Source organism: Agelaius tricolor, unplaced genomic scaffold (genome assembly GCF_023055355.1).
Source record: "Agelaius tricolor isolate 1412-34295 unplaced genomic scaffold, bAgeTri1.0.p SCAF_12, whole genome shotgun sequence".
Lineage (NCBI taxonomy): Eukaryota > Metazoa > Chordata > Aves > Passeriformes > Icteridae > Agelaius > Agelaius tricolor.
This window is the reverse complement of record NW_027269272.1, coordinates 8,979,534-8,988,865: the sequence shown is the minus strand read 5'-3', so window position 1 is coordinate 8,988,865 and position 9,332 is coordinate 8,979,534. Positions and strand designations below refer to the sequence as shown.

The 9,332-nt window shown below is 48.4% G+C and overlaps 1 protein-coding gene across 3 annotated transcripts in view; it reads left to right on the top strand.

Annotated features, from left to right (window-relative positions):
* The first annotated feature begins 523 nt into the window (after positions 1-523).
* EPHA4 (EPH receptor A4) overlaps positions 524-9,332 on the top strand; it is a 105,224-nt gene continuing 96,415 nt past the window's right edge. For all 3 annotated transcript variants that reach the window (XM_071437473.1, XM_071437474.1, XM_071437476.1), the window contains exons 1-3: positions 524-683; positions 1,616-1,683; positions 5,996-6,659. In XM_071437473.1, coding sequence (XP_071293574.1) covers positions 593-683; positions 1,616-1,683; positions 5,996-6,659 — 823 coding nt within the window. In that variant the 5' untranslated portion in view covers positions 524-592. The remainder of the gene's footprint in view (positions 684-1,615; positions 1,684-5,995; positions 6,660-9,332) is intronic.

The window sequence follows — 9,332 nt, the reverse complement described above, 5'->3', positions numbered from 1 at the left end:
CATCCCTGCCCATCTCTGTCCACCCCAGTCCGTCCCGGTCCGTCCCTGTCCGGCCCCGGGGAGCCGCTGCCGCTGGAGCCGCCGCTCCCGCCAGGTGGCGCTGTTGCTCAACGGTGGCGCCGGGCCGGGCCGGGCGGGGCGGCGGCAGCTCCCGGGACGCTCCCGGGACACTCCCGGGACGCGGGGCAGCCGCGGGCTCGGCGCGGAGCAGGTCCGTGTGCGCGCCGCGGCCGCGGCTCCTCCGCCGCTCTGCCTCTCCTAACTTTGTCTTTTCGTCTTTTCCATCATCTTTCGGAGTTCGGACACTGTTAAGGTCGCAGAGCCCCGCGGAGCGCTCACCGGCCGCTGCCGCCGGCCGCCCGGGGCAGCGCTCCCCTCACGGCCCGGCCGGAGCGCCCCGCAGCGCCCGGCCCGGCTCCCCGCGGGGCGGGACGGGGCGGGGCGCACGGCGCGGAGCGGGCGGCGATTGGCGGCTGCGCCTGACGGACGGGCCGGCCCCGCCCCCTTGGCAATGTCTAGCGCGCGCCGCGCGCCCCATGTAGGCAGTTATTCCGCTGGGATAGCGCGGCCGGAGCGCGGCGGCGGCGGCGGCATGGCCGGGGTCCCGATCTGCGCACTCCTCCCGCTCCTCGTCGGCGTCTGCGGCGCCGTCACCGGCTCTCGGGTCTATCCCGCCAACGAAGGTGAGCCTTGCCGGCGGCCGGGCTGCGCGTTCTCCCGGCGGGGCGCCGGGGCGAAGTTCGATGTCCCCGGGCAGGCAGCGGTGCTGTCCCGTCCCCTCCCCGCCCCGCCGCTCCGCTCGCCGCCGGGACGGCGCCTGCCCCGCGCTGCCCCGGCCGCTCGCTGCCCGTCTGGCGGGCGCGGACCTGTCCGAGCGGCGCTGCCGGGGCTGCCCGCGGTGCCGGCACAGGTGTCGCGGGGCGGAGCGGAGCGGCCGCCGCCTGCCCCGCGCGTCCCCCCCGCGCCGCCGCTGCCCCGGCCGGGCCGGGCCGCCGAGGCTCAGCGCTCCCGCCAGCCGCGCTGGGGCGGCCCCGGATCGGAGGGCGGCTCATGGAACCGGTTCTGCCGGGAGCGCTCGGCGGCTCCGCGCCGTTCCCCGGGGCCCCGGTTCAGCCCGTTCTGCGGGACGGTCCGGCGGCGGCTCCGCGGGACAAACCCGCGGCCGTCCCGCGCTGTGGGCGTGCGGCGCCGGTCCCTCGGGAGCCCCTGCCCGGTCTCTCGGTGCCCAGCCGCGCTCCCGGGTGTCTCGGGATGTACCCGCTTTGAGCCCATCGCTGGCTGCGGGCGCGCTGTCCCGGGCGGCGGGAGGTGCGGTGCCCGGCGGCGGGGAGCGCTCCGAGAGGCGCTCCGGTGTCTCCCGCAGGTGTGCCGGGACTCCGCCGCTCCCCTCCGCGCCCCTGAGCGGCTCCAGGGCGCCGGGAAACCAACATGCTATTCCTCTGTGAGAGTTTCGAAGTGTTTTTGATATTGACGCGTTCGGAAATAACATTTTGTTTCAAGTGGAAGGTGGATGCGATGTGCTCCGCACATATGGAAACGTTCAGGTAAACCATTTATTTTAGTATTGCCTTTTGGCAGCTGGAATTTAATCTCTTTTATTTATACCTTTCTGCAGTTACCTTGCTGGATTCCAGATCAGTTCAGGGAGAACTGGGGTGGATAGCAAGTCCCCTGGAAGGAGGGGTAAGTTTTAAACCGCTATCTGATCAAAAGGGTAAAGGGGGTGATTAGTAACTTTCAGAGAGTCCTAATGGCTCGATTATTGTTGATTGTGGTGAGGAGGTCAGATTTCTTCCCTGGCTTACCAAGTGAATTACTCTTTGTTGGAGAAACTCTATACTCCCTTTGGATAGTTCTGTCATGGAATAAGTGGAAACCAAAAGGGCAGAAAAGAGGTTTCAGAATTAAGAGATTGGTTGAGGCATGGGCTTAGATGCCTATTTAAAACTGAAATACCAACAAGAAATGTGATCTGCCGACTGAATTGGCATTCTTGACTGCTATTATTTTATCTGTGGACTGTCTCGGCTGGGAGATGTTCAGGGCAATTGCTGTTCTATTTCTGGGTGAAGGAGTAGGGATCAATATACACAACAGACCTTTTGTTGTGATGGGACAGTTGTCCTGTTTCAGGGTGTAAACATCGTGTGTTTTGGTTTCTGAACAGATAAATTGCAGCACCCAGTGCTTGACTGTGATTCTTTGGAGTTTCTTTTTATGTACTTTTACAATTATCTTATTGAACAGAAGGCTGCTCGAATGCACTGCCCAGTGCTGATGTGATGACATTAAGAGGTTCATTGCTGGGCTTAGAGTCCCTTTGCTAAGAGAGCTTTAATTTTTGGTTTAGCTTTATATTATTAGATGCTCCTTGCTGCTCCCTCATCTGTGCCCTGACCTACAGGGTGCCCAGTGCCTCTCTGGGAAACTCCTTCGAATGTTGGACTCTGGAATTGCTGGGATCTGGAGGAGACTGTACTTCATGGGACTTGCTTTTAATAAGCAATTAGAAAGGCTTTTTCTTTCTTCATATGAACAATTTAAGCAAAAATGCCAGCAATGTGCACTAAACACTAATGTAAAAAAAATCCCAAATCCTTTTAATATTAAAGCAGTAAAAGCAGCTTGGAATCCTTAAGCAGAAGTAACTAAGTCAAAGTGCTTGAAAAAGGAAAATGCTGAAAGATCAGGACCTGTGCACAACAAAGCACTGGATTCTTCAGGAACCTACAAATTTACTTTTTTTTTTTTGTGTGTGTGTGCGTTCCCGCTCGTAATTAGAAGAAGCAGAGCTAAGGAAACAGCAGTGAGCGGAAGGAATCCGAGGCTGCGTTGGCTGCTGATGCATTATGCATAAGCTCTGAATAACCATAACACGGGAGAATGGGGGATTGTTTTGCTCCCCCATTGTCGTTCTGGGTGAACTTGACTACAGTCGTGGCTTGTGCTGCGCCTGAGCACGCTGTGCTGTCCCCGAAACTCGCTTTTTCAGAGAGTGGGGATGTGATTGGCAGGCCTCTGGCAGCGCCCACGGTGCACATTCAGCGCTGATTGCAGGCAATTGCCCTCATCTTTTGACAGCGTGGAAAGGTACAGCTCTATCTCGGGCAGGGCCGGGCTTCCCTGTTCATCCCACACCCTGGAAGTGTCGTTTAACGAGACGGGGTCTTTGGACGCCTCTCCAAGGGATATCTACGCTGTGTGTTCAAACAGAACCTAAAATACAAGTTTTAATAAGTCAGCAGTGGAATCAATGGTCAGAGGACAGCTGTGTATTATTAATGGCTGTTGGATTCCCCCTTTCTCCACATGCTTTTTCTGAAAGCGCCATGCAAGCTTGAGAAGGAAAAATGTGTGCTCTTATTGTGGACGTGACTCGTTTCACTAAACCTACATATGTGTGTTCTATTTTTAAGCCTGTAGTGAAAAATTTAAGAGTACATGGTCTGTTTCTGAGATATAGTGCTTGGAAAGCATTTACTTTACTTCATATGCTGCAGATTTATTTCAAGCAGCAGAAACAAACTCCTTTTTCTTCCTGGGAAGAATTTGTCTTTCAGCGTTTTTCTTTACCTGTGTATACTTTATTTTCTATTTAAAAAAAAGTATTTTTCTAGATCTGAACCACACTGTTCCTGGGTTGTGTGGACAAGAAGGGCTGGAGATAAAGATTTAGTCATTTAGCTAGCTATATAGTAGCTATATAGTAGCCCTGGAGGAATTATTGAATTGCATTATAAATGTAATTAATGATTTACTCCTGCAATTCACAGTTGAAAAGCAGGTTTTGTGCCCAGAAAGTTTTAATCTGCATCATTAAACTGTGGGAAGAGCTGAATTATAAAATTTAATTTCAGCTTGAAAGCAAAATGTTACAGCTTTGACCACATACTTAGAGTCACAAGTAATTTACATTTTGGGCTGGACGTTTTGGGCTGTCGTTATTTTCAGCTCTGTCAGAAAGATGCACTTGGGTTTGTTTCGTATTTGTGTAAATGGAATGAGAAGCCCAGCTCTGTACATTTGTGTGTTGGTCAGCAGATGGGTGTGTTGAGAACAGGATCCAAAAACTTGCTGCATTCAGTTGCTGTGTCTGTGACCTCAGCGGTCTCGCCATTGAATCCTCCAGCAGCATCCTCCATTGTGTTAATGCACTAAAGGAAATCCCATCAACAAGTATTATTTCCCTCTGCTTCTTCCTTTTTCTTGTACCACACACAATATTGGTAGCATAGGCAATCTGAAGATAAGCAGGATGGAAAGTGATGGATCATAAAGACAACATTGTAACAGTGCACTAGCTCTGTGGTGCTCTAAATTAAACAAGTCTGTCTTCTTACTAGCAACATGTTACACTTTACATTGATAGATGGGTTTTTAAGATTTATTTCTTCCTTTTCTCTGGAAAGGAGTGACATGCTGAGTATTGATTTCCCCCCTCCTTCATTTTAATTTGCAGTTATCTCTAGGCAGCAAATAAAATATTATTCTTTCTGCTCCTAGTGACTCATGGTGCTAACTGCTGTCATTCTATAAACGGATTCAGCTAAGCTGGAATCTTTTTAAGTAAAAATCACTTGCATAAGAGCAATCCTTGTGAGAAGAATGCAGGATATTATACAAGAAGCCCCTTCATCTTAAGAAGGCCTCTGTTTATCAAAGCTATGGCTTCAGTAGTTTTGAAATGCACTTCTGAGAAGTCTCTTTAAAGTTATTACTGTTTTCTAAGGATAATTTTATATGCTTCATTGTATTGCTTGCAAACCTAGTCAGCATATCATTATCTAATATTGTTATAGGGAAGGATAAATTGAATGATGTGAATTGAAGTGCTATGGTTCTGCTGGTTTTATTTCCTGAAGAGATTTCTTTTCCTAATGCCTCTACTTTCCCTTCTCTCCCTGCCAGTAGAGCACTCTGATAAAGTTTCTTCTGTCTATGATAATACTTTGACCAATTTTTTTCAGAACTGTTGAGTATGTGCTTTCCTTCTCTGAATTCATTATGCTAAACTGTTGTATCTCCTCCTTCCAAACCCACTTTGGATTACACATATTGTTGTTGTTTCATAATCATGTTGCCTGGTTGGCACTTCTGAAGATGCCTCAACTTGATCTGAGGGGTGTAACAATTCTGAAGAATGCTGCTATCCTGATCTTTCAGCAATTTCCCTCTCTGCTAAATCTTTGGGGATTTTGATAGTATGAATTTAGCTGTTCCCTGACATTTCCTCCAGAAAAAATGTGTAGAGTTTCTTCTTTTTTTACCTTCCTACTGGTAAGAAACTCTGTTTGGATAACGAAGTTATGGTGATGTTGCTGGTGGACTGATGATACTGTCTTTTTAACTGTTTTTCCTTTCTAAGAGCTACCCAAGTTCTTTGTAGACAGCTATTTCTGCCCAGCTCCAAAGCAGAATTTACTGAGTCTGTCTGGGACATTGGTAACCCAGGAAAGTAGTTGGCAGCTTAGAGAAAGAATAAGAGAGTGGCTTGTGAGTTTTGAAAATAAGTGGTAGTGATGCCTGAAATGTGGATGTCACCCTCTCTGTGTGACTAAGTTGCACTGTGTCACCTGCTGGATATTTCCAGGTGTGAGGCAGGGTCCATGAGATATCTGCTGCAGAGAAAACACTGCAGGGCAGTGCTGCTCTGTGAAGTTCTGTGTGTAGCCCTGCTCCAGGCAGTGTTCTGTAGACTGAACTGTACTGAAATAAACCTGGTCAGTCGAGGTAGCATTCTTGGATAGGTTCAGAGGGCCCTTAAAGCACATGCTTGCTCCTCGAGGCATGAGGGATTTGGAATTTGTTTCTTCTGAACAGATGCTTCCTTTAATGTCCAAGCAGTTGAAGTCCTGGCTATGGCTTGGTCTGCTGAGCTGTTTTTTGGTCTGTTTGTTTGTTTCCCCGTAATGGAACGAGTGCCTATTTTTTGTTGTGAAGCTCTGTTGTTCCTTTTAACACTGATGTGTTTTTCTCCCCCTTTTCCTCCCTGCAGTGGGAGGAAGTGAGCATCATGGATGAGAAGAACACTCCTATCCGCACCTACCAAGTCTGCAACGTGATGGAGCCCAGTCAGAATAATTGGTTACGAACTGATTGGATTCCCCGAGAGGGGGCTCAGAGGGTTTATATTGAAATCAAGTTCACGCTCAGAGACTGCAACAGCCTGCCAGGTGTCATGGGAACTTGCAAGGAGACTTTCAACCTTTATTACTACGAATCGAACAACGACAAAGAGCGTTTTATTCGCGAGAGCCAGTTTGCCAAGATCGACACCATTGCTGCTGATGAGAGCTTCACCCAGGTGGACATTGGTGACAGGATCATGAAGCTGAATACAGAGATCAGGGACGTGGGACCACTCAGCAAGAAGGGTTTTTATTTGGCTTTCCAGGACGTCGGTGCCTGCATTGCTTTGGTCTCTGTCCGCGTGTTCTACAAGAAGTGCCCGCTGACGGTTCGGAACCTGGCGCAGTTTCCAGACACCATTACTGGGGCTGACACCTCCTCTCTGGTGGAGGTTCGTGGCTCCTGTGTCAACAACTCGGAAGAGAAGGATGTGCCAAAAATGTACTGTGGGGCAGATGGCGAATGGCTGGTGCCCATTGGCAACTGCTTGTGCAATGCTGGCTATGAGGAGCGCAATGGAGAATGCCAAGGTAGGATGAGCCATATTGTACTGTTCATTAGGACATAGTGGAATGCATAATTCAATCAGAGATGAGAGTAAATGGACTAAAGCCAGCAATTAGCAGCCCTCTGGGATGTGGTGGGACAGAGGGGTTTAATGAAGAAGCCCAACAGCTCCAGGTGGCAAGGCTAAGAATTATATAATGCAAAACAAATTATACTGCTGTAATAGGCAGAAGGTGAAACACATTTTCTAGCAGACGCCTAAATTTGATTTGGCTCGAGATAGTCACCAAAATGTGGATGACTGCAAAGCAGTGCAGTTGAGCTACCATTGTTTGAAGAGAGAAATCTTTCAAGGGAACTCTGTTAAACACGGGAAATTCTGGCAAAGTTGACTTTGGATAATGCAGTAGGTTAAGAACCAGTCTGGGAGGCAGCACAGGAGTTTTAGCTGGATTACTTTCCCACTTTAGGAAGTGGAAATCTTTGGTGTTTTACTTGTCGCAAATTTTTAGCACTAAATACCCTTTGATATTTGACACTGCTGCCTTTGTTAAATATTTTCATTTCTCAGAGAGTCTCTATTGTCAGTTAAATAATAGAGGTGCTAGGATACTCTTAGAAATGCTAGAAGTCTCCACCCCACCCTCCCACACACACACACTATCCTGTGTGCTGCAGAATTAGGGATTAAAGTTTGTATAAAAGAGAGATTCGCCTAAAAGAAAAACCTTCAATACCGATATTCTCTTCGCCTTCCTTTTCTGGATAAAGAAGCTGTAGAAAGTTAGGGAAGAAGAGAAGACAGTTTATAAATAAAATATCTTTAGCCTCTGCTTTGAAAGTCTTGCTCATGTAAGCATAAATTAAGATCAAACTTAAATGGTTTTTTGCACAGGTCAGTGAGCTTAATTTTGCTGGGTGCTGAATTGAAGGTGCTTAGCTCCTTCAGGGATTTGAAGCCATGTTTTAGAAAATGTTCTTTGGAGTCAGTTGCCTCATCTTCTTGGTATTTTTTACTAGAGCATTTTTATCATCTTGAGACTGAGAACAAGTTAGCAAAGCAAGTAATGGCTGCTTTTGTGATGGATTCCTGAGAGAATGGTGTCTTTTGAATGTCCTACTTGATTTCTTTTAAATGGTAATTTACAGTCAATATGAAGTTCGTTATTATGCCTTGAAATTATATTTTGGTAGGAAAGAACTGCTATGTGTGACCTTCAGCTTTAATTTCCCGAGTTTTTGCTCTATGAGAGAAGCCTAATGTGGCATAGTGGCAACAAAACTGCCATGGGCTGAAATTACAGAGGACTGAAAGATGAGCTGCACAATGACAGGCCATCCTGTCTGGGGTAAAATGCTGTTTTTTCTTGTTGGTTTTTCCATCCTGTGAGATGGAAACTCAAAAGCCTGTTTGTCACCAAGTGTGTGAACCTGTGGCACTGCCTGGGTGCTGCTGGGGGAGCCATTGGTGGCTGGGGAGATGCTGTTAATCTCTCACAGCTCAATAGCTTCTGAGCAAAGCTTCCTGACACCTCACCAGCCTGGGCTGTGAGAGGAGGAAGTGAAGTGGGGAAGCATTTATTGGTTTATTGCACAGAGATGATTCCACCTTCTCCCAAAGCCTATTAGGTCAGTACTGGGTCGTTCTGACTGACACAGATCATCCATTTCTCAGTGTCAGTGGCCCAGATGTGGTGAGCTAATTGTCCAACAAATCTTGTGTTGTTTGGGGGAAATCTCTTGAGGTTTTGCTGATGGGCAGTGGTTATAGTGGCATGCTTTTTAGGTTCATTTTTGTAGTGTTGGAGCAGACCTTGGGGATGACTGCCAGCTTACCTAAAGGCTTTCAGCTGCATCTGGGGACGTTTGGGCTCAGGAAACCCAATTCTCCATTTCCCAATTAAAAAGGAGCTCAGGTGATGCCATATTGACAAAGGTGTTAGAAATGTTCTGTCTCTTGGGCTCTCCAGAGTGAAGTTGGCCTGTGCTCATCATTTTCAGAGCGCTCCAGCCAGCACATAATTGAAAGTGCTAAACTCATTTCATCAGCTGTTACTTGTGGTTTCCTTTTCTCACACTTGCCATTCTCCAGCCAGAACAGTTAACTGGGAAGCTCCTCCTGATGAATTCATGAAGCTCACCAGAACTGTGCAGCTTCTCTCCAGTTTCCAGTGAGGCTGTTAAAGCAGTTTGGCCTTTGACACTACTGAATGAGGTTTCCCCTTTTCTTTCCACTCTTAACTTAATCGTTTAGCTAATGTTCTGCTCTGACAGGTTTTTGGAGGGGAGGAGGAGGATGAAGTGAGGAGGATTCCTGTGGTTTTGATACAGAGGACTGGGGGCAGGGGAAGAGACTTTGAGTTTGGGAAAGGCTGTGAAAGGGCGCTGGTCTGGGACGGGAGCTGGTGAGCAGGTTCCACCTCAATTGTTTTTCAATAGGTTGACTGTGGCAGGACAAATACAAGGAAAGGTCAGAGGTTGTCCGTTTCCTCATCCATCTTCCCCTGTGATCCTAGGGTCAGAGTGAGGATTGATTAAGATCTTAAATGTTTAACAAAAGCTCAGTGGGCAGGAATAGTTTGGGCCAGTGGACTGGGGCTTTGCACTTGTTGGGAGATCCCCAGTCTGTGCTGGAGCTCCTCGTCCTCTCCTGGGAGCTGCTCCCTGCACACAGGGCTGGGACAGACCAGCTGGCC